The sequence below is a fragment of the Rattus norvegicus genome, chromosome 19, assembly GCF_036323735.1.
Source record: "Rattus norvegicus strain BN/NHsdMcwi chromosome 19, GRCr8, whole genome shotgun sequence".
NCBI classification, from domain to species: Eukaryota; Metazoa; Chordata; class Mammalia; order Rodentia; family Muridae; genus Rattus; species Rattus norvegicus.
Genome location: NC_086037.1, coordinates 55,906,680 through 55,931,204, shown reverse-complemented (window position 1 = coordinate 55,931,204; position 24,525 = coordinate 55,906,680). Strand labels below are relative to the sequence as shown.

The following is a 24,525-nucleotide window of genomic DNA, read 5'->3' as shown; positions in this document are numbered from 1 at the left end:
CATCTGTAATGAGATCTGATGCCCTCTTCTGTGTGTCTGAGTACAGGATACTCATGTACATGAAATAAATAAATTAATTAAAAAAAAAAAAGAACTTTTTGTTCATTCCTGTAGTTAGTCCCCTGGCTTGCTTCAACACTTGTTTAATAAATGGACGTTATCTCTCTTCCTACAACTGAATAATAATTCTAACACTCTGAGATCTGTCATAAGCAAGCAGTATCTCAGCTTCCAGACCCTGCTGTTTGTAGATTCATATAAATTGCATTTTAGGGCCGAGCCAGGGTCTTGAACCTATTTCAGGTTAAAGAAGCAGGGATGGGGCAGTTACTAGAAGACATCTCTACATTCATACCTCCTACATTAGTTGTCTGACCTCATATCAGCAGCTTCAAGGGGAGGCACGTTGAACACACATGATGAAAGCCATTATGAGGTTGTCCCAAGAGACTAAGAATGGTGCTTCTTCATGTGAAGCAATTCAGAAGAATTTTCCTCCACCCCTTTTACTGAATGCCTCAATTTCAGCCCACCCATTCTGCCTCTAGCTCTGCTCTCCCAGGGGCCGTTCCTCAAGTTCAGGAGTCTGAGGCTGTACTCTGTGATAACATCAATCAGAAACCAGCCAGAACCACACACAGCCTGTATTCTGCATGTATAGGGAGCTGAGGTCAACCTCAGGAGAAAGGAGAGCGTGGTATCATCTAGTATTGCACATGGTCCTTTATTTTCTGCAGTGGAAGGCTTCCTTCCCACTTGCAGACCTAGAAGCCTCAGGTTGGCAGAGTGACCTCATCTAGACGTGATCAGGATGTTAGGTAGCATTCCTGGGTAGTGACTTTAGACAGATGGCGCTGACATTATGGCTCAGAGCAGAATGGAAAGGGGCAATGAATCACAGGACAGCTCCAGGCGCGTTCCAGTTACTGCTGGATCAGGACGGAGGGCTGCTGAAAGGTCCCAAGACTCAAATGTCTTCGTGGCAGGAGGAGAGCTCCTGGCTAGACTCCTGCACCTGAACATGACTGGTTGTCGGGGAGATGCTTTCCTGAGAGGGCTTCCCTCCCATCAGTTCTTTACATCTCCGAGACGGAGCTGGGCAAAGGAAGTAGCCAGCTGCAGTGCTTCCTGAAGGCAGCCCACGTTCTTGCCTGTGGCCTGGGCAGACATGTCCTTCCCACCACCTTTACCATCCATCAGGCCTGAAACCTGCTGGACCCACTCGCTGGCTTTTAGCCCCCGGTTGGCTGCATTCTAGAAGACAGAAAGGGAAAATGGTAGTCAGCATAGAAGATGGGACTGAGGTGGGGAATGGCAGGAGCCCCCAACACCCATTTGTGTCATGGGTGAAGCTACCACAGGCCAAGACTAACTCTATAGCGGTTACAGGAGAGCAGCTATGGCCAGTGCCAAGGTGAGGACAAAAAGCTAAGCCAGTAGTGAATACTGTCACCCAAAAGAAAGCCTAAGAGGTAAAAGGCACCAAGGGGGTGTGTGTGTGTGACAAACGACAGATCAACTGTTTCTAATCAGGACTGCATGCACACAAACACAGTCTTCTCCTTGAGAAGCTAAACATAGTGTTTCCCACGGCCTACGGGTTTGCAGACTGATTTGGACTGAGGCTGTAGGAAGTTCTGACCTGAGGAACCTGACACAAGCATGTGATCTTGCCAGCCTCATTGTCTACTGTGAAGAGCATTGCAGATGTCTGAGGAGAATGTGTCTTGAAAAGCTTCAAAGCTTCATTCAGGGCCTGAGGGGAGAATCTTGTGTTAGGTCACAGCACTGGGGCAGGGAGCCCTGCCTTCTAAAGGGAGTCTGTGGAACTCAGCCCTCAGAGCACCATCCCATTTCCTAAGAGCAGACCCTGTTCCCAGGAGCCCGTGCAAAGACCCTGGCTCCTAAGCATAGGAAGCTCCTCCCTCTCAGGCCACCAGACCTCTCCATGGCTCAGCCGTGGGCCTCAGGTGACCACAAACTCAAAATTAAAGGGCTGGCAAGGCTGGAAGGACAAACACCCCCCAGCTGACGTAGGGCCCTGGCCCTCTCCCTGCTTGCCTTGGCCGATGCACCGCTCTCCATCTCCAGGATGACCAGAGGCTGGTTGGGGTTGCTGTCAATCAGCTGCTTAGTCTTCTCTAACACCTACAAGAAGCCCAGGAGAAAGGCTTAGGCCAAGGGCCCAGACTCTCAACCCTGTCAGCCTCTCTCTAGAAAACCTGTGGGCTCTCTTACAGCTGCCAGCACTACCAAGACTCACTCGCTTCTGGACATCGGCTTTGCTGGCCCGGTCTAGGTCATCCATGACTTTCTTCAGGGATTTCAAAGTCTCCCGTTGTTCATCTTTCTGCCACTGGGGAATGACTGCAGTGGCCAGGACCTGGAACCAAAGCAGAAGACCATCTGGGGTCTGGGCCAATAGGAGGTAGAGTGAAACTCAAGCCCACTCTGCCACACCCTCTGTCTCTGAACCAAAGTCTTCCATGGCCAGAGCTTGAGAAAACAGGAAACCACCAAGATATCTGCTGGCTTTAAGACTAGTCACTATATTAACGCAGCAGCCATCACTGGACAGAAAGTAGCGTGATAAAGGGGGCTTCCATTGAGACCTGGTCCTAACCAGCTGTGAATAGAGCCTGCAAAGACTTGCAGGGAGCCCAGCATACCAAGAAATTCCAGGGGTTCCAGGTTAGTATGGATACATGATATCCTTCCCCAGCCCCCAGCATGTGGCTCAGGTTTGCAGGGACATGCTGAGGCCAGAGGTCAGCTGTAAATCTGAGGGCAGCCTGAGCTGTAGAGTGCCTTTCAGGCTAGTCCTGGCTACAGAATAGGACCCCGTCTTTAAAAAGCACAACAAATAAAGGAACAAAAAGTTTAAGCACAGGGAGGGTCTTACTCCTTGGTTGGATATAAGGAACAAACAGAGGGAGGCCATCCCTACCTCACCAAGGTCAGCAATTTCCTTCTGCACATCCTTGTTGGGTGCAGACTGGGCCTTCACTTTGACCTCCATGGCCGAGAGAGATTTCTTCAAGGTTTCTGACTTCCTGAGGGCCTAGGAAGAGAAAGATCAGAGCTATAAACATGAGGATTCCTTTCCTTCAGGAAGCAAGGGCTCTGGGCACACACACGTGGGCAGCAAAGGCTGCACCTAATTCCTGTTCAAAGCTAGTTCATGCTCATGACCCGGAAGCCCTTCCACCTGGGGAAATGACCTTTCCTCAGAATCTACCACAAAGCTGAACGGCTCTCCTTGGTGCCACGTTCCTCACAGTGTCCACCCCTGGGATATGTGGAGGGAAGGGCATATGAAGCAGGAGGATACTCAGGCTTGCCCTCACACACAGACCTGGGCTAGGAGGAAGGCGCAGGATTTATGTATTCTGCTTTCCTAGATGTTGTTTGCTTTTTAGAAATTTCTCCTATAGTTTTGTGTGTGATGTGTGTGTGTGTGTGTGTGTGTGTGTGTGTGTGTGTGTGTGTATACGCGCGGTGTATGAGTGTGTATATATATGCTTTATCTGTGAGAGAGAACAACTCTATGAAGTCAATTCTCTCCATACATTTTATGTGGGTCACTGATCACAACCTCAGGTTATCAGTCTTTGTGGCAAGCGCCATTTTGTACTGAGCCATGCGACCGGCCCCCAAATATAAAAGATTATACATGATGGCTAGAAGCCCTGCACATTGACAGCTCTCCTCTGACTGGCAGGACCCACAGGTCAGCCTGACCTGCTCACCTTCTGGGCTTCAGCACCTGTGACAGCAACAATCCTGCGGATACCCTTGGCAATGGCTTCTTCAGTCACTATCACGAAAGCTCCTGCATGGCTAGAATTCCGTAGATGTCTGAAAGCAGAACACACACACACAAAGCTGAAGAAAAAGGAGTTTGTGGAGCCCTGGGTGAGAGGCATTTGCCCTAGGAAGCAATTCATTTTTTTTTTTTTTTTGGTTCTTTTTTTCAGAGCTGGGGACCGAACCCAGGGCCTTGCGCTTCCTAGGTAAGCGCTCTACCACTGAGCTAAATCCCCAACCCCCCTAGGAAGCAATTTTGAGACAGGGTGTCTCTATGTAGCCCTGGCTGACCAGGAACTCACTCTGTAGGCCAGGCTGGCCTCAAACTCAGAAATCTGTCTGCCTCCCAAGTGCTGGGATTAAAGACATTTGCCACCACACCTCCAGCTGCCTTTCACTCTTGAGGGATTTTATGAGCACAGTTCAGAAGCAAAGGCAAGAAAGAGAAGGAGCAGAGCGGGGGAGAGAGTTGGGCCGAGGCTGGAAGCCAGGGCTTCAGAATGCTCAGAGAGCAGGACACTATTTCTTCGAGCCTCACTTCTCTCAAGTATGAAAAGTAGAGAAGTCTGCCTTGCCAGACTGTTACGAAAACCATATAAGACTGTGTTCAAAATGCCAAAACCCCTAATAACCAACTCAGTAATACTGTTATTAGAGTGCAGGAGACATTTTGATTTGGTGGAACAAGAGCTGTATCTTGTATGTAAAAACGCTCCCTGGGTGAGACTACTGAGGACTACTTTTCACGACCCTAGTACTCTTTTTTTTTTTTTGGTTCTTTTTTTCAGAGCTGGGGACCGAACCCAGGGCCTTGCACGACCCTAGTACTCTTAAACAAACAGATCTATAATGGGACTCAGTCTCCAGTTGCTCAGAGGACCCAAGGTGCATTAACTCTCAGTCACTTTCTGAGAGACTGGTAGAGTCTTGGAAAGCCACTCCCGAAGGTGTCAGTGAATGTGTGTGCCTGAGTATAAGTGAGACCTCCTAAAGGCCCCTGCCGTCTTTGTACACTGTTAATGTTTCCCACTGGCCTGAGGCCTGCCGGAGGCTCTGGCTGGCATAATCAGGCCTTCAGGGATATGCTTTCCGTGCTGCTTGCAGAGCAAGTGCTCCCAAGCCAGCCAAGCCAGGTCTCCTGAGGAGCTCTCAGGCAATGGATTCAGCTTCCCTTCCCAGATGCTGCTCTGGCAAAGGGCTTCAGGGAGCACAGGTCTAGAATGACCTGGGGCCAGGGCCTAAGCTCCGTGAGCATCTAAAGCCTTGCTCATTTCTGAATTCTCACAGCTTCACTTAGAGGGTAAACCCAGGAAACAAGAGCCAGCAATTGAGAATGTGCAGACAGAGTCTTCATCTCCTCATCCTGGAAAGGACATTTCATTAGAAACCCAAGACACGGTAACAGTGAACACTGAGGGGTCTCGCTGGACTGCCAGGCTGTGAAGATTCTTGGAAATCTGATTTGGCGAGTCCATTTCTGAGGACTTCATTTTACCCTTAGAAAAAGGGGAGTCTGAGGCTCAGTGGAAGAACACTCGGTTAGCATCCGAGGCCCTGAGCGCCAATCAAAGCATAGCAAATCATAAACAAACGAATGAAGGAATGACCTTTGGCCCAGTCTAGTTTCACATCCTCAAGGGGGAGGCCATAAGCAGGTGAGCCCATCTATTGCTGTCCCTGCCAAGGTACTCACGTTCCTCCACAAAACTCAACAGAAGTAAGGGAGCCGGCAGGCCCGGAGGGGTCATCTAGCAGTTCTGACACTGGGACTCCAATGGAGACAACTCGCACAGGGTCAGGATAGGTCTCATCAAATACAGCTCGAAGGCCCTGGATGGCTTTTGCTGCAGCCAGGGGACAATCCAGGGTGTAGACAGGCTACGGTAAAAAGAGAGGAAAAAAGCTAGAACAATCTCTAAAGGTGAGGAAGCGGCCTGGCCAGCATCTGGGCCTGTACCCAGGCTCTGAGGTTGTAACCCCACAGCGTCTGGCACACACCCTGAGCCTCCTGAAATAACAACCCGTGTTAAAGCAAAGAAAACCAGACAGGAACTTCTAACCTTTTTGTTAAACTGCTAGGCAAACACTATTAACTACAAGAACACTGGCTTCTTAAGGAGGTGGGAGATCAAAGACACCACACTATAGGCAGTTGGAGAGACACAGCTTTCAGCATCTCTGTGAACGGGTCAGGACACAGTACAACAGAGTGGGAGCATCTGGATCTTTGAGCCTCCACGACAGAAAGCCATGGTACAGGAAGAGTGAGCCTCACGTTGCAAGAACTCCTCTGGCATGGGAGAGCCTACCTTAGCTGCCTCAATCATGCCATTGACAATCTCCTCAGTCTTCTTGATTTGCTCCGTGGACATGGCTCCCTTGGCAGTGAAGTCAAACCGAAGGCGGTCAGGAGCAACCAGTGAACCTTTCTGGTCTGCATCCCCAAGCACCGAGCGCAAGGCGAAGTTCAGGATGTGTGTAGCTGTATGGTTGCTCATGACAGGTCTTCGTCGGGGCTGCGGAGGGCAGAGATGGCTGCTACGGAGCTGTCACCAAGTACTAGAACATCTTGCTGGATACTAGGGTGCTCAGGGTAAAAACGGTTTTTCCCAGCTTTCTTTATAGAGTGGGCACAGAACTAAGTTCTAGCCAGGAGGGTGTGAGAGGGAATGTACGCCCTCCATCTTCCTCTGCTCAGAACAGGGATAACAAACTGGGGCTGATGGGCTGCACCTGATTGGTGGTCTGCTTGGATTTTGTTTTAGGATAGGCCTGGCCTGGCACTCAAAGACCCATGGGTCTCTACCTCCTGGGATTAAAGACTTAAGTCACCATGCCCAGCCTCTTGTTGGTTTTGGTACTGTTTTGTAAATAGGATTACTGGAACACAACTACATTATCTGTTTACACACATTAAACATATTGTACCGCATCATAGCTGAGAAGTTGTGCTTGATACCATACGGCCTGAGGAGCCAAAAGTATTTACTTGGGATTTCCAAAAAGAAGCTTGCCAACCCCTGGCCCGAATAACGCATCTTACAACTACCGCTTTGGTCCATGAAACTAAATCCTGAGCAAACCTAGGGATGAATAATGATCAAAGACAAGCTGGCCCTTTAACATCTATAATGTGAAACACGTACTGCTTCTGAGCTATTACTGTAGATGCCTGGCACATGCAACAGAACCTAGCTTTATTTCTGTTTTTGAGACAGGGTCACACTATGCAAGCCAAAGGCTGACCTCAAGCTCCCGACGCTTCTGCCAAGCACAAAGGTGTCCAGTGTGCACACATCGCCTGAACTCCTAGCTCTTAACATAAAAAAGCTCCTTGACTCCGAAAAAGTTCATGGAATTTGAAAAGCAATCCATGGGCGAAGGGGATGCTTTACAGGACAGGATCAGGGTAAATTGTATACATGTGTGAAACTGTCAAAGACTAAATAACACTTACAAAAAGATTAACTTTGGACCAAATAGGCTTGAGGGGTTAGCTCGTCCCACACAAACTACATACAAACTGCACCTACATTACTACTGTGCTTTGCTAATACTGTCACTTAGGAGGGGCCTACAAAATGTCTTAGTGGGCAAAGGCACTTGCCACCAAGCTTGACAATCTGAGTTCAATGCCTGGGACCCACTTGGTAAGAACCAACTCTTTCAGGTCACCCTCGACCTGCATGTGTGCTGTGAAATGTGCACAGAGACAAGATATTAAAAATAGGCAGGCAAAGTACTGCTCACCTTAAAACTCAGGAAGCAGAACCAGGCAGATCTCTGTGAGTTCGAGGCCAGCCTGGTCTATGAAATTAATTCCAGGAAAGCCAGGGCTCTCTGGCTCAGAAAGACACCAAAAATAAATAAATAAATAAAAGTATTAAAAATAATTACGACCGGGTTGGGGATTTGGCTCAGTGGTAGAGCGCTTGCCTAGCAAGCGAAAAGCCCTGGGTTCAGTCCCCAGTTCCGAAAAAAAAGAAAAGAAAAAAAAAAATTACGACCAAGATCAAATGGGGAGCTGGACAGGGTGGTGCAAGTCCATGCTTCTAGCATTCAGGAGACAGGACAACAGGATGACCCTAAGGCCTAACTACAAAGTGTTCAAGAGACGGACTCACTAAGTAAGTAAATAAACATCACATGTGGACTAGCATATGCAACTTACCTCGTCAATGAACAGCCGGACTTGATCCCCCACTCTCAGGTTACCATATATTGTTCCTATGTGCAGCACATACCCGCCTCGGACCTGAGCATTCTTCACTGTAAACTCAGTTTTCTGCAGAGTCAAGGACACCAACAAGTAAATAGAATCTTCAAACACATCAATTCTTTCATGGGCAGACACATCCCTATCGTCAGATGATGTATGTACACGCTGCCCTTTGATGAACTGCCTAGGGTGACCTTGCCTCTTAACTTTCCTGTCTTCTCTCTCAGGTGCTGGGATCACACATGCATAGCCCCACTCCCAGCTTTAGAGAGTGTGGGAATGGAATCCAGGGAGTGTGCATGCTAAGCAAGCGTTCTACAAACAGAACTGCTTCCTCAGCGAAGAACACCTTAAAATCCTCTGAAATGGATCCTATCCTATCAGTAGGAATCAGCTGCCAAAGGAGACCAACTGACTGAGCCATCAGCACCAAACAGCCAGCAGTGGCCACACTAGAGGCTGAGCTGTCTAAGAATGTTTGTCCTTCAAGAGTGTCTCTGCCAGGCATGGTGACGCCCACCTCTACTCCTAACACAGGAAAGGCTGAGCAGGCTTCCTGAGAGATCAAGACTGACCTGGGCTATAAGTGTGAGACTCTGCCTCAAAAGCCCAACAAAGAATACCAATCAGCAAGTGAAAACGGAGTCCTTCTCCTTATGCAGAAGGAAGCATGTAGGAATAAGTGTTAGCATCTGCATCCTGCCTGCAAGGGACCCTCAGTACCTAAGAACTGAGACAGCAACAGGTATAGTGGTTAAGGGCATTGACTGCTCTTCCAGAGGTCCTGAGTTCAATTCTCAGCAACCACACGGTGGCTCTCAACCACCCTCCTTTGGTATGTCTGAATACAGCAACAGTATACTCATATACATGAAATAGTAATAACAACAATAATAGCAGCAGCCCTCCTGCCTGCAGAAGAAATACCAACAAAAGAATAAGATCAAGCATCTGTCAAGTCAGCCCCCTCAAGGCTCAGAGTGTGAAGGAGAAGAGAAGGCACCCAGCTCCCCCAACCCCGCTTGCCTTCCACAGCTAACAAGAAAGAGTTTGGCCTTACATCCTCACTGCTGTCGTCGACCTTCACCAAGTAGCCTTCATCGAAGATCTGCCCTCCTTGCTCGGCATAGAAACAGGTCTTGTCCAGCACCACTCCGCACTCCTGGCCAGTGACCACCTCGTCCACAAACATCTTTTCCCTACGCAGAGCAAGCACGGTAGCCACTGTACATTCAAACACTGCTCAACAGATACAGAAATGGGGGAGACAGGTCAGTGACTTTGGTGGAAAAAAAATATACACATACACATATACATATACATGTATATGTATATATATATATGTATATATATATATATACACACACACACACACACACACACACACACACACACACACACACATAATTTTATTCCCCCTCTGTGCTGAGACTGAAGTTTGAACCCAGACCTTCATGTTACCCAAGCACTCATCCCCAGAGCTCCCAGGCGCAGCCCAGGTCACATATTCTCTCCGTTTTTTGGAGACAGGGTCTTAGTACGTAGTCCTTGCTGGCTTGGAATTCTCTACGTAGACCTGGTTAGCCTCCAACTCACAGAGATCCACCTGCCTCTGCATCCTTTGTATTGAGATTAAAATCACACCATACCTGGCTCCAATCCCATGTTCTTAGTTGCTTTTTGCTAAGTTCTATTGCTATTGGTCCTTATTGTCTATTTGTATTTTGAAACCAGCCCCTTAGACTGCATAAAAGAACTAGCACACTGATTTCCCACTAGAGAATCACTGCTTGGCCACAGGGATTTCCTAGGGTTTTCAGTGTTAACACTGGGGCATTTCTGAATAAACTGGACAGTTGGTCACCCTGTACCTTAGACACAAACTTGGTAAATCTAATTCTGTCTCATACAATTATAGTAATATATTTTAAATTCTCTCTCTCACACACCCACTTACACACATATAGATGTGTACACACACATGCACAGACACACACACAGATGTGTACACACATATGCACACAGACACTCAAACACATACAGACACACACACACACTTAAAGCTAATGGACTTGGGCTGGGCACAGCAGCATGTGTTCAATCTTAAGCACTTGGAAGGCTGAGACAGACAGATTTCTGAGTTCAAGGCCAGCCTGGTATAAATAGGAAGTTCTAGACTAGTCAGAGCTACACAGTAAGACCCTGTCTCAAAGAAGCAAAATGAAACAAACAGCCTCACGACATGATTTTGGTATAAGACGATGTCTGCCGGGCCCATGCAGTGCATACCCACTTGTTTATTCACATTTTCTAGAAGTCTATTCTATTATTCCCGTGCAGGGTTCAGCAGCTGCTACAACTGTGACTGTTTTTTCTGCAACATGTTCCCAATGAAGGGAAATTGGTTTAAGAGTAGCTGGAAGCGGGGTTGGGGATTTAGCTCAGTGGTAGAGCGCTTGCCTAGCAAGCGCAAGGCTCTGGGTTTGGTCCCCAGCTCCGGGGGAAAAAAAAAAAAGAGTAGCTGGAAGCTCCCTACAGAAACAACTTCCTGTAACTATATTTAAATATATGGTTAAGGAGACCACCAGCCAAGGGCGTCTATGAGTATAAAAGTACAGCTGGGCACCTTGAGACTCGTCTCTTGAACCTCCCCAAGTGAAAAGTCAGACAGCATGCAAGTAGAAGGCTAGCGTACCATAGCTACCACTGGAGTCTGAATGGTAGTTATACTTTGGAGAATCATCTGTGGCCTCCAAACCCTTTGCCCGGAGTTCTTCAATCGCATAAATGTCCAGCATGATGAGGTCTTCGCCCCCTGCCCCCTTGCCCTGTGACTTCAGCTGTCAAAACAAGAGAAAAGAGAGCCTCAGTTACGTCAGTCTAGGAGAAAAGAGAACTGAGACTTGACAAAAATATGGCCACGGAAAAACCAAGAACAACGTTCTTTAATCTTCACGCTGCTGGCATTTGGTCAGACCAGCCTTTGCTTTGGGGGCTGTCTTCTAGCATGTCAGGACACTGAGTAGCATCTCTAGGCTCTACCGACAAGATGACAGAACTCTGTCCCAGTTGTGGAAACTGAGAATGCCTTTAACACATTTGCAGACAGCCCAGGGGAGATGAGCATCACTGGCTGGGGGGTGGGGAGACCTTAAAGGAAAGGAATCAAGTTGTCTTCTGCCAAGCAGGTGCTGCCTTTCATCTCATCCCGCATATTCTTTTCTTTCTGTGATGGTGGTGGTAACAGAAATAGAGGTTTTGGGGTTGGGGATTTGGCTCAGTGGTAGAGCGCTTGCCTAGCAAGCGCAAGGCCCTGGGTTCAGTCCCCAGCTCCGAAAAAAAAGAAAAGAAAAAAAAAAAAAAGAAAAAAGAAATAGAGGTTTTTTCCTTAAGAAAGAGAAAGCAGCCCCAAGAGCTAGTGAGCGGGGAGACAGGTGCTTAGAGTCACTCGTCACATTCCTTACTTACCTGGGCCAGTTTCCTCTCTTCTTCAAAGCCATCCATATCTACCACCAGGCCCTTCTCTTCAGCAATCAATCCAGTGAGATCCACTGGGAATCCGTAAGTATCATAGAGGAGCCAAGCGGTATCACCTGCACAGTACACAGCAACTGTGTCAAAAACGACATGGACAGACCCTTCTCTTCCCATGCCAAGCCCTCCCAGGGCGCTGCTGGGAGGAACAGGAGTGAACAGAGTTAAGGCAAGACAAACCTTTTAGGTCTGAGCTATAAGAAAGATAAAGGGTCTCCTGGTAAATTTCTGTTTCTTAAACTGAGCACTATGAATGAGTTCTTTAATCTTTCTCTTTTAACATTTCACTCTAATAAAAAGGAAATAACCAGGACTAGAGAGACAGCTCAGAGGTCAGGAGCACTTGTCACTCTTGCAGAGGACCTGAGTATCCATGGTGGGCTACTCACAAACACCAAACACCTATTATTCCCCAGGGGTTCCAGTGCCCTCTTCTCTCCTCTGTGGGCACTGCACTCACACTCTCCCACACCACACACACAATCAAAAAGAAGCAAAACATCATGGAAGGGAAAAAAAATAATTTTCTCAGCTGATGCAAGATAATGTGGACTTCAGGTTACTTTCATGTGCAAAACATGCAGACATAAACACCTATTCCCAATCTCATGCAGATTAAAATCCTGAAGCATTGGTTACACACTAAAATCTTATGTTTTACTTCCTGAGATAGGATTTTGCTATGTGTCCCAGAGCCTGGCCTTGACCTTATAATCCTCCGGCCTTGGCAGCTACAACGAGATTACAGCCACCATGTTGCCAACTCCTAAGAGTTTACCTCTGAGAAACATATTTGGAAAAGGTTTTTACTTGTGTGTTGTTTGAAGTTTTACCACAGTAAATTCTTTTATAGTTCATTGTGCTCCAAGTCCAACTGCTTAAACAAAAGCAGTTTAAGTGGGGTGCATTCAACCTTGGCGGAGGTGAGAGCTGGGCCTCACCTGGGATGGTTTGGCAGTCTCCTAAGCTCTGAATTTTCCGGTCCAGGATGCGCCGCCCTCTGCTGAGAGTCTTGAGAAACTGTACCTCTTCTTCATTAATGATGTCCTTCACCATATCTGGGTCCTTCTTCAGCTCAGGAAAGGCGTCTCCCTGACAGAAGGGGTTCAGGTGGCCAGACTATCCCATGACATACCCCCTTCTTTTTGGTTGTGAGCCTAGCCTTTAACGGCTGAGCCATCTCTCCAGCCCCCCCTTCTTTTTTAAGATGGGGATTCACACTATATGCAGTCCTGGCTGGCCTATAACTTATACAATGCAGTCAGGCTGGCGTCAAACTCACCTGCCTCTGCCTCTGCCTCTGCCTCTGCCTTTGCCACTCAGGTGCTGGAATTCAAGTGTACACCACCGGGGCTGGGGATTTAGCTCAGTGGTAGAGCGCTTACCTAGGAAGCGCAAGGCCCTGGGTTCGGTCCCCAGCTCCGAAAAAAAGAACCAAAAAAAAAAAAAAAAAGTGTACACCACCATACCTGACCCCCATCATCTCTAGTAAGATGTCCATTCACAGTATATCAGCACCCACCATATCCCTCTTAGACTATGACATCAGCACGGAGATGAAAGCAGGGGTCTTCTACGTACCAGGGATTGAACGACAACATCAACTAATGTGGCGAAGAAACCCCTGCTGGCGTTCAGTTTCTCGTGGGAATAGCGAACAGCTCGGCGAAGGATCCGTCTCAGCACATACCTGTGAGAGGCAGGCCTTAGCATCAGCTAGGAAACAGCCCCAGCTGAGGCCCTGGTAGCTCCTTGAAAACCCACTCAAAGCCAAGCAACATTAGCTTTTGTTCCTCTGCTTATGCAGTTTATTTAACTACCCAAGCCAAAGCCAAACCGACGTATGAGGTCCCTGGCCCACACAGTCAGGAATGCAGTTTCCTGGGCTGAGTCAGTATCTACCCCTACCCTGCCAAGACCTGTCTGAGGGCTTTTGTGCCAGCTTTACCTCAGTACTTAGTAGAAACTGTTAAAAAAGAGGAGAGGGAGGGGATCTCTCCACTACACAAAAGGCAACAACAAAACAAAGTATGGCTTTGAGTTCCAGTCAGAACACTCATGGTATCCGCCCAAACCCTGTCCACAGTGTGACTGACTCACCCCCGACCTGTGTTGTCAGGTCGCCCGCCATCAGCCAGCGCCACAGTGATGGTCCGGGCGTGGTCAGCCAGAACCCTGTAGGCCATGTCAATTCCATCAGTGTCCTCAGCACCAACCTTCCCAGTATACGGCCGGGCGCCTGTACCCTGCAGGTGACCAGAGGAGAGGGCGATGAAACAGTCCTGCTCCTGCTGCCTTACATGAGCAGGCTTTTAGAGGGTGAGGAGCTCTGGGAGAGGACGATGATCTTGCCATGCCCCACAACTGCAAGAAAGGGGTGGTAGGGAGCCAAAGAGCCTCAAGTCAGGCCCTAGCCCTGGCGAATGGCATAGCATGCCTCTACTCAGAGAGTTAGGCTGACAGTATGGCGTAGGCAGACAGCAACAAGTACTTTGGGCTATAAAAGCACATGGGCATCCATCTATGCCGACAGTGCTAACGGTCCATCTTGCAGGCCTCCATAGACGTGCTCATGCTCCCAACATGATCAATACCTTCTGAATGGCTTCGAAGTAAGGAACGAAAAGGTCAGTGTCATAGTTGGACATCTTGTTCTGCAGCACAGACACCAATCTCTCCAGGCCCATCCCTGTGTCAATGCTTTTCTTGGGGAGAGGTTTCAGAACACCATCAGATTCCCTGTGTGACAGATACGAGAAGGAAACTGAAGCAGGCCGGGGCTGCTCCTCTCTGGGCCGTTGGTTAAAACTCACTCAGTATTGTTGGAAGGTTGTTATTATTCCCCGTTTGCCACTGTCTGGATTGTGAAGAGGGGCTGAATACCCAGTCTCCTTGTCTACTTGTTATTTTGGGGTGGGAATGGTGCTGAGACAGGGTCTTTCTACGTAGCCCTGGCTGTCCTTGAACACACTATGTAGACCAGGCTAGCCTCAAACTCAGAGATGAGCCTGCCCCTGCTTCCTGAATGCTGAAATTTAAGGCATGTACCACTACACCCAGAGCCTTTTTTTTTTTAAGATTTATTTATTTATAGTATATGAGTACACTGTAGCTATCTTCAGACACACTGAAAGAGGGCACTGGATCCCATTACAGATGGTTGTGAGCCACCATGTGGTTGCTGGGAATTGAACTCAGGACCTCTGGAAGAGCAGTCAGTGAGTGTTCTTAACTGCTAAGCCATCTTTCCAACCCAGAGCCTTATTCTTTTTTTTTTTATTTTCTTTTTTCCGGAGCTGGGGACCAAACCCAGGGCCTTGCGGTTGTTAGGCAAGCGCTCTACCACTGAGCTAAATCCCCAACCCCCCAGAGCCCTATTCTTAAAGCAGAGAGCAAATGGTTCAGGAAGCAAATGGTTCTCAGTATATGAGATATTAGTTTTTAAGTAGGTCCATTCCTGTCCCAGGGAGCAGATGGAAACCTGACAGACAATACAGTGCCACACGATCTCAGGAACGTCTGAAGCTCAGGGCTGTTCTCTGGCTCCAAAATTAAAGATCACAGACAACTTTCAGTCAAGAAGGTTTGGTTAAAGAAAAAGAACTGCTCTTAATGGAAAAAGAAAGGCCCACACTACCTGTTATATTGGATGAACACGAGATTCCAGATCTCTAGCACATTGGGGTCATCCTGGTTGACAAGGTGTGCAGCGTCCCTGCCACCAATGCGGTCATAGTGGATCTCACTGCAGGGACCACAGGGGCCCGTGTCACCCATCTCCCAGAAGTTGTCCTTCATGTTGCCAGGGAGAATTTTGGCTTCATCCAGTCTGCACAGAATAAGGAAGAGAAACCACTTGAAGCCACCAGGAATCCCTCCAAGACTTGCTTCTACCGCACATCAGATCCATGATTCCTTATGAAGAAGTGAGCCCCACTGCCTGGCAATCAGTCATTTAATTGAGAGATCACGTTTTTCTTTATGTTTTTGTGATGGTCTTGCTATGTAGCCAAAGCTGGTCCCGAACTCAGGATCCTGCCGCCTCTGCCAACAGGCTATAAAGATTACAGGTATGTCACCAAACCTGGGTATCACGATGAAATCTAATTAAATACCAAGTGGCTGGGGTATAGTTGAGTGGCCAAGTGTATATTTGGAACTCACTGCAAAGAGGGAAGGATTGGGGTGGGTGAGTAACCATCCTGATTCTCTCTTTCTCTTTCTAAAGAAATTTATTTATATAATGTGTGTATATATATATATATATATATATGTGCTCTATCTGCATGCACACCTACATGCCAGAAGAGGACATCAGATCCCATTACAGATGGTTGTGAGCCACCATGTGGTTGCTGGGAACTGAACTCAGGATGACCTCTTGAAGAGCAGTCAGTGCTCTTAACCAGTGAGCCATCTCTCCAGCCTGACTGTGCTGAACTTAGAACTCTCTCTTCGTGTAGTGGGTTATACTCTTATCTGTACCCCCCATTTTATTAAGATTTAAGAATTTTTTAAGTCTGCAAGAGCAATATGAGCTTTCAACTGAGCCACCTCTCCATGCCCCTCTTACCCTAAATTTTGCCAGATCTGTCTACACTCCAGATCTGGCTCTAGGCCGGCTGCCTCATCCCCACCAAAGTAAGTAACATAGAGTCTTTCAACTGGAATACCAAACTCCTGGGTAAGAAGTTCCAGAGCCATCTTACATGCCAATTCCTATGAAAAGAAAGATCCAGAACACGGATTCAAAATGACAATATCTTCATTATAAACCAAAAAAATCCAACTTATACAGGAAACAAAAACTGAGACATCACGTGATGCGTGTTTTCTAGAGAGTCTCAGGATTATTAAATGCTGTTCATTCCAAATCTTCTAAATTATATTTTATGTTTTAGAAAAATCAAAATTAAAAACCCCGTCCCTTTTGTAGAAATGAACCTAGAGTTAGGAGGAAAAAAAAAAAACTAAGTCCCCAATGTTGAGCTTACCTTAAAATAGTCCCCAAAAGACCAGGAGCCCAGCATCTCAAAGAAGGTGTGGTGGTAGACATCTTTGCCCACGTCATCCAGGTCATTGTGTTTGCCCCCGGCTCGGATGCACTTCTGGGTATTGGCAGCTCTGCTCAGCTTTGCCATGGGGTGAGAAGGGTCTACTGTGTTTAGGAAGATGGGTTTGAACTAAAAGAGAGAAAGGAATAGCCTGATTTTTAAACGGTGCAGGTGATGTCAAGTGTGTAGCACCTGCAGGATGTGGTTCCCAGGTCACAGAGCAGTGTGTTCCCACGGTTCCTATGGCTGCGACCCTTTACTGAAGTTCCTCGTGTTGTGGTGACACCAACCATAACATTACTTTGCTGCTACTTCATAATTGTGATTTTGCTACTGTTATGAATCGTAATGTAAACACTGACCCACAGGTTGAGAATGGCTATCTTAAGATCACCCCAGGACTCACATACAAATGAACATGCTCACTTGGGAGTAAAGGTGACAGAAGGAAAGTCCTGAGACAGATAAGCATGTCTCCCTAGCTGATACAGGACTGGCTATGCAGGTTTGGTGTCCCTGCACCGGGGATTTAACCATTCGCACACACAGTGATGTGTCACTGCCAGACACATGACTTCGCCTTACTGTCCGTACCAGGCTCCTACAATTTGGTGTTTCCAACCTGGAAACCAGTAGCTACTTGTAACTGTGACAAATTAGTTCAAATCAATAGGAGGGCCAGAGAGATGGCTCAACATTTAAGAGATTTTGCTGCTCTCGCAGAGGCTCTAGGTTCAGTTCTCAGTACCCACAGGGCAACTCACATGTCTCTAACTCCAGGCCTATGGGATTCAACATTCTCATCTGGCCTCTGTGGGCACTGTATGTATGTGCTATACATAAATATGTGCAAACAACATGCATATACATAAAATAGAAATAAGTCAGTTTTTAAAAGAAGATTTGAAGGGGATGGATGAGATGGTTCAGGGGTTAAAAGCACTTACTGTTCCTACAGAGGTCCCAGATTCAATTCTCAGCACCCACATGATGGGTCAGAACCATCTGAAACTCCAGTTTCAGGGGCTTTAAACCCCTCCTCTGACAGGCACATGTGATATATAGACAAAATACCCATACTTATAAAACAAAATAAACATTGAAAAAAGGTTAAAAAAATGTTTGCCAGGGCTGGGTTTGGTGGTCCATGAATATAATCCCAGCTTTTTGGAGGTAGAGGCAGGTGGATCTCTGAGTTCAAGCCCAGTCAGATCTATATAGTGAGTTCCAGGACTATGTAGAAAGACCCTGTCTCAAAAAACCAAACCAAACAAAAAGACAGCTATAGTGACTAGCTACACTGGGAGACCAGGGCAGGCAGATCCTCGAGTTCCAGGGCCAGGTGCTCATACATACATGTAACAAGAAGGCTGAGGATATAGAGTGCTTGCTGATCATACCTTGAAGCCCCAGGTTCAATCCCCAGTAAGAAAGGAAAGAAAAGGGGTTGGGGATTTAGCTCAGTGGTAGAACGCTTGCCTAGCAAGCACAAGGCCCTGGGTTCAGTCCTCAGCTCCGAAAAAAAAAAGGAAAAAAAAAAAAAAAAAGAAAGGAAAGAAAACAAATATTTTAAAGAAAACTTTTCAGTTTTATTTTTTATTTTTATGAAATCAGTGTTTGCCTGTATATGTATGTGTGTCACATGTGTGCTTAGAGCCCACAGAGCCAGAAGAGTACATTGGATCCCTGAAAGTGAAGTTACTGATGGTTGTGAGACACCTTGTGAGTGCTGGGAATTGAACCTGGGTCCTTTGGACAAGCAAGCAGACAGTGCTCACAAGTGTTGAGGCATCTCATCTCTCCAGCCCCCAACATTCTAATAAAAATGTTTTTTTTTTCCTCAGAAGAAAGAGACAATGAAAGATGAAAAAATAAAATCTTAAAACCATATTTTGGTTTGTAGGGGAAAGCTAATAGCTTACAGGGCTGTAGTTATCTATCTTTCTAAGACTGCCCAGTTTCTCAATTACTCAGAAAAGTATGGCTTCCTTACTTACGGTGGATCTCTGTGAGTTCTAGCCCAATCAGATCTACATAGTGAGTTCTAACTCTGCTCTAGCATGCTCTCTCAGAAACTTTGCACTTCCTTACTTTCTCTACAGTTGCTCTCCCTGCCACACGGCTGACTGATGTCCACCACAGCTCAACACGAACAGCACAGTTTTGTTTGTTTGTTTGTTTTTCGGAGCGGGGGACCGAACCCAGGGCGCTCTACCACTGAGCTAAATCCCTAACCCCACAGCACAGTTTTTTATCTCCCCTTCTCGTCTCCATTCCATTCTCCTCTAGGCAACTGCTGCAGATGTAAATTTTGCCTGTCCTGGGGTTCTCTTTGAAATGTGTTTTTGTTTTTTGTTTTTTGTTTTTTTCCGGAGCTGAGGACGGTGAAATGTGTTTTTAAAAATAAGTTGCCCTCGAACTCTTAAAAAAATTTTTTTAGGGGGTTGGGGATTTAGCTCAGTGGTAGAGCGCTTGCCTAGGAAGCGCAAGGCCCTGGGTTCGGTCCCCAGCTCCGAAAAACAAAACAAAACAAAAAAAACAAAAAACAAAAAAAAAAAAACAAAAAATTTTTTTTTAATTTTTTGAGACGTGGTCTTATATGTAGCCTAGTTTGGCCTCAAATCCTTTTTTAAAGTGTTCTTCCTTTTTTCCTTCCTTCTCTCCTTTGCTCCTTATGTCCTTTGTGACCCTGGCTGCCCTGGAATTCATATGACCTTGAGTGGAGAGCCGCCTGCCTCTGCCTCTCAACTGCTAAGATTCAACCTTGTACACTACACCAGGGCTATCACCTGCCCCATCAAATTCTTGATCTCGAATGCCATAAAAGCAAGGAATCTTTGCAAGACTCATTTAAAACAGAATTTCTTGGCCGAATGTGGGAGCCATGTTTCCAGCCCCTCTCACTCACTTCTAACCATCGCACACAAGCAGTCCTGTTCTTTTCAGAAACTCGGGTTCACCACAGAGAGTCGCACAAGTTTACCTGCTGCGTGACAGAACCCAGGTTCTGCCTAACTCCAAGAGTTGGGCAGAGGAAGATCTTTACCTGGTTCATGCCTGCGTTGGCGAAGAGCAAGGTGGGGTCGTCCAGAGGGATGGTGGCGGAGGAGTGGACATAGGTGTGCTCATTTCGTTTGAAATAATTTATAAACCGCTCTCGGATCTCTCGTGCTGTTAGAGTGGAGTCCATCTCTGAAAATCTCCTCAGGGAACTAACTGGAAGAAGGAATGATGGGAAGTTAGGGAAACAGAACTAAAAGTGGGCATTACACAAGACTCATGGTGTCTCAGGCCAAGTCAAAGAATGACACAGGTTTTTTTGATCCTAAAACCTTCGTGTTGCAATGTCCCAGGTTACAGTCACACTCGCTGTGAAGTTTTTGCTGCCTCGGCAGAGTGACCCTGGCCATCTTCCCCCAGTTGACCTCAAGCAAAGCGGGGCCCTATTCCTGTTTTTCATTCATTAAACAAATATGCACTGAGCACCCACTGCCAGGAATCAGCGATGGCCACCTCAACAAAAGGAAGTGTCTGTATCTACTGGCCTCTGAAGAGCTTCCAGGTCGTTTGTTAACCTACAATGTCCCATATCCCCAAAGACAGAGCTGCTAGGATTGGGCTGACACTTGTGTCAGTGGCTGTGAACCCAGTGATAAGCTTATCTGTGCCACGGTTCACCCTAAAGAATCCAGGTACCAACCTCAACGTACCCTAAACTCTCCAGAACCCTAACTGGGAACGGGCTGGGTTCTAGCCATGAGATTACTACGAACTGTGACAGAGTATGTATTATTTCAAAATGAGCGTGCTATACGAAGAACGAACCCAGGGACTCAGAAGCGAGGGAGATTGACAAAAGGCAACTTTACTCTTTTATTTGTATTATAATATCCCTGAAAGGCAGGGCGCGTGTGGTGTGGGATGACCGGTTTTGGTGAGTGCCCCAATTGCTGTCTAGTGTGGTAGCGTTCTACGGTGCTGGGTGTCCTGACAAATGAGAACTGACTCGTTTGTGACATCATCCAAAGTCTCTAGAATTCTAGAGACCTTAACTGCTATATCACTTTAGCCAGAGTTTCGTCCCTGTGTGGAACAGGACCTTGCGAGCATCAGAGAAAAAGTAATGAAACGGATACTGTTCTACATCCACTAACACAGAGCTTTTAAACACACCCACAAAGCACATGACATCCTGACTCAGAGCCAACCACAACTCCAACTGATCTACTCATAGCTCAATTAGCACACCACCCAGACAGAAGCCCCAAAGGGACAAAAAAGATGGTACAACAGCCTGAGTAGGGGGAAAATGGCCTTGTATTCCCATAGGGTCTTGCTATTCACCATAAGGAGTTGAGGTTCTCAGAAATCTTATCATGCTGCATTCTCTTTTCAGCCCTTCTTAACAATGGCTACAAGACTGACGTTATAGTTGCTAAAGAAAATGAACTGCTTCTCTACACAGACAGGCTGAGGTAAAGTTAACATTCTAGAGCACATTTGAACTTCCCACCTTTGCCTTCTTGTCATGAACTGAGAACCAGTGGAGAAACAGTGCCCTCCTTAGGGAGGTGACTACATACAGACATAACCAGTGTGGTATACTGGGCTCTAACGTGTTGGCTATTACCCTATGGAGACTGGAGACTGTTCAAAGCTGTGTCCCCACCCAGACAATCCCAGAGCTCAGGAGTCTGAGGGAGGAAAACTGAGGTTCCAGATCAGGGACCCCGACCTTAATAAGTCAATTCCAACTTGTTCTTTCCTCGACATACATAAGAGATCTGTAGGACAGGGTGAGGATACATTCCACCAGGGGCTAAAAGACCTTCAGGACATTTATTTATTTGTATTTGCAAGCTTGGGGTCAAACCCTGGGCCTGGAATTACAAGGTGATTTCAGCCCCAGGACCTTGTAATGTAACATACTTCCAGTTATAAGCCAGGCATGCTGCCTGACCACTCCTTTCCCATCTTCCTAATGACTTCGTTTTGATAACGTATTTAAGCAAACCTTTCCTTTCTTCACCAGGTTCCCCCTCTTTTACTGTCTCCTAGCCTCAAAGGATAATTTGCCGGGACTATTTAATGCTCATCTCCCAATCACAGTATGTGTTACATCTCAGTAGGAGTCATCCTGGCTGGTTTCAGTTCATCCGTACAGCATGTTTTTAGTATCTAGTAGAGTGGTCGTTCAACACATGCTCATGATTAATTATACTCATCTTTAAATAGCATGCTGGGCATTAACAAACTCCAAAGCACACCAGGAAACTCAGACTGTCTGAAAATCTGCTGAATATACTTGTTCGGGTGAACCCGAGGGTATCAACTATTCTGTTATTATTAAGAGCACACGCCTTTGGTCTCACCACTCAAGAGGGACCCTGTGAGTCGAGGCCAGCCTGGTCTACATAGTGAAACCCTGTCTCAAAACAACATAAAGAATCGAGTCAGGAGTGCTGGCTCACGCCTGTAATTCTAGAACTCGAAATGCTGAGGCATGAGAACTGCCGCAAGTTCAAGGCCAGCCTTACAGAGTTGAGTTCAGGCCAGTCTGGGGTAAGGTTTGAGAAACTAATAAAGAATGAATGGAGATGCCTCTTAGAGAGAGAGACTCCATCCATTTTGGTCACTCTGTTCTTAAGGCCTGCCTCCCCAAACCCCTAGTGGATTAAAATTGGAGGAGACAAACCCTTAGGTCTGGGTCCGATGACTGGAGAGCAATCGCGATCTTCTCAAGGTCTTGGTCCTCCGCAAGTCCACCCGAAGCTACACCACTTTCAAGGCTCCGAAGGAATAGCAAAAGCTACTCTCGAGATTGTGCTCCTGCGGAGCCTGGGTCCCGACCCAAGCTAGGGGCGGGACCGCCCGGCAGCCCCTGCAGCTGCCCCTCCCCCTCCGAGCGCCGGCTCTTCTCGTAGAGCTCTCAGGGCTCGCTTTTCTCCCCAGGGTCCGCGTCCCCAGGGCCTTGACCAGAACCCACCGCCACTCGCCCGCAGTTACCTGCTCCCTCAGATGCGCACACACAGCTATACCCACCCGCCACAACCGGTGCCAGACCCGTACCTCACCACCCAATCAGAGCGCTCTGATGAAAAGTGACCCGCTACGCCTTGCCATCCACTAATATTATTGGTCCATTCTCACGCCAATCATTCGGAGCGCGAATGAGCTAACAAGCCGGTTTCTGGGAAGGCTCCTGGGCTCGGCTGATGCAATGCTCAAGAAAGCAAGGACATGGGCTGTCACGTGACACGGCTGGCTATTGGCTTCAGGAGGCCGACATTTTGGATTCTACCGGTAGAACCTAATAGTTGACAGTTAACAAGAGGGATAAAAACATGAATTTGATGGCGATCACAGAACTCCTGTTTAACTGCAAAGTGATACACGTACCTCAAAAGTTCATTTCTCGGCCTTTTGAAACAGAGAGCAAGGTGGCCTCGAATTCGGACTTTGCCAGTGTTACAGGTGTGACCAATCAAATGTTCTTATTGTCACCACATATGCCCACATATGTCTTGTTTAAGGGTACTCTGGACTGAAATAAGTGCTTCAACCACGCCGAAGCGCTTTAGCACTGGCCAGTACCTCCAGTTCTCTCTTTGAGACAGAGTCTGGATAAATTGTCCGGGTTGGCCTTGAATTTTTCACTCTTAGCCTCCAGAGTAGGTGGGAGTATAGTCCTGTGCCACCAGGCATAGCTTTATATTTGTCCTTTACGTCCCAATTTCTTGAATTCGAAGAGGATGAAATGACGCGTACGTAACCCAAGTTAAAGGACATCTGTCCCTCCGTTTGCTTTAGAAAAATAGTCAGCATTCATAGGAAAAACCTTTAACAGTGACACACATCCATAATCCCAGCCAGCACTTGAGAGACAAGAGGATTGGGAGTTTAAGGCCAACCTTGGACATTAGCCCCACTCTCAAAATACTACACACGAAACCAAAACTCTATGGGCAAGGCATCACACTAAAAATTTCACACACCGTTAATTTTTTTTTTTTTTTTTTTGGTTCTTTTTTTCGGAGCTGGGGACCGAACCCAGGGCCTTGCGCTTCCTAGGTAAGCGCTCTACCACTGAGCTAAATCCCCAGCCCTAATTTTTAAACTATTGTCAGATCTGCTAGTATCCCCTTTTTTCACAGATGAGGAAACTCCAAATTACACGGAAACTATTTTGTGATGTTGGGCAGTTTTACAGAACAAAGAGAGTCCTAAAGCAAGACAATTTAAAAATATAGTGGTGGTTATATCAGAGAGGTGACTATCGCAAGATGGAAGGAAAGCTTTTCTATAGGCCCAAGATGTTTTCTGATAGCATTCTTAGCTTTTTGGTTGGTGGAAGCTAGTGGTCTGGTAAGTTAATAAGATTCCAAATGGTTTCTATCTACGAGTACAAGATTTTAGTTCCAACACAGAGATAGACAAAGGATGGCTGTTTTCAGAAGGCTAGAACTAGTCCAAGATAAATTAGCCTCTGGACCTGTGACATTCCTGTCTCCACAGTACTGACTTCAGATCTAATCATTCAATCAGTATCTGCAGACACAGTCTCTTTTCGGGAGTTTTTGGTCACCGCTATAAAGCAAGACCATGTCTTTTTATCTTTAATATATTTTTCCCGTTTTTACATAGCCCCTGGCTATCCTGGAACTCAAGAAATAAACCAGGATGGCCTTGAACTCACAGAGCTCTTCCTGCTTCTGCATCCCAAGGGCTGGGTTAAAGACAGGTGCCACACTACATCTGGACGGGTTCAGCGTTTCTTAAAATAAAGACGCTACTGCTGTAAAGGAATTTCTACTCATTGGTTAGTTTAGCAACAAATGACAAACTTGAAATTTCAAGCAACCTTCTGGCGGAGGCTGCTTTGGGGCTCTGGAAGGGGGGGGGATATTCTCA

At 46.9% G+C, this 24,525-nt stretch overlaps 2 protein-coding genes across 7 annotated transcripts in view; one reads left to right on the top strand and one right to left on the bottom strand.

Annotated features, from left to right (window-relative positions):
• Positions 1 to 705: 705 nt before the first annotated feature.
• Positions 706 to 24,511, bottom strand: Aars1 (alanyl-tRNA synthetase 1). Of its 5 annotated transcripts, none has more exons than XM_063277940.1 (22): positions 24,311 to 24,511; positions 22,310 to 22,924; positions 19,661 to 19,830; positions 16,555 to 16,743; positions 16,134 to 16,279; positions 15,198 to 15,389; positions 14,155 to 14,299; positions 13,661 to 13,806; positions 13,142 to 13,250; positions 12,502 to 12,652; positions 11,495 to 11,619; positions 10,722 to 10,866; positions 9,087 to 9,265; positions 7,979 to 8,092; positions 6,117 to 6,323; positions 5,501 to 5,685; positions 3,750 to 3,858; positions 2,948 to 3,061; positions 2,264 to 2,383; positions 2,062 to 2,148; positions 1,643 to 1,756; positions 706 to 1,254 (listed from the first exon to the last, which is right to left on the bottom strand). In XM_063277940.1, the coding sequence occupies exons 3-22, from the start codon at positions 19,802 to 19,804 to the stop codon at positions 1,069 to 1,071; spliced, it is 2,907 nt and encodes a 968-aa protein (XP_063134010.1). In that variant the 5' UTR covers positions 19,805 to 19,830; positions 22,310 to 22,924; positions 24,311 to 24,511; the 3' UTR covers positions 706 to 1,068. The 5 variants fall into 5 exon arrangements, with proteins under 5 accessions (XP_063134010.1, XP_006255645.1, XP_063134011.1 ...); XM_006255583.5 differs by having other exon boundaries at positions 22,621 to 22,924; positions 24,311 to 24,508; XM_063277941.1 differs by having other exon boundaries at positions 22,657 to 22,924; positions 24,311 to 24,508.
• Positions 21,071 to 24,525, top strand: part of Ddx19b (DEAD-box helicase 19B) — a 32,568-nt gene continuing 29,113 nt past the window's right edge. Inside the window, exon 1 of one of the 2 annotated variants that reach the window (XM_063278292.1) lies at positions 21,071 to 21,089. The gene's annotated coding sequence lies outside the window, so the exon portion shown is untranslated. Of the gene's footprint in view, positions 21,090 to 22,928; positions 23,089 to 24,525 lie in introns of those variants that run through there. The other variant, XM_039098000.2, reaches the window with a different exon arrangement.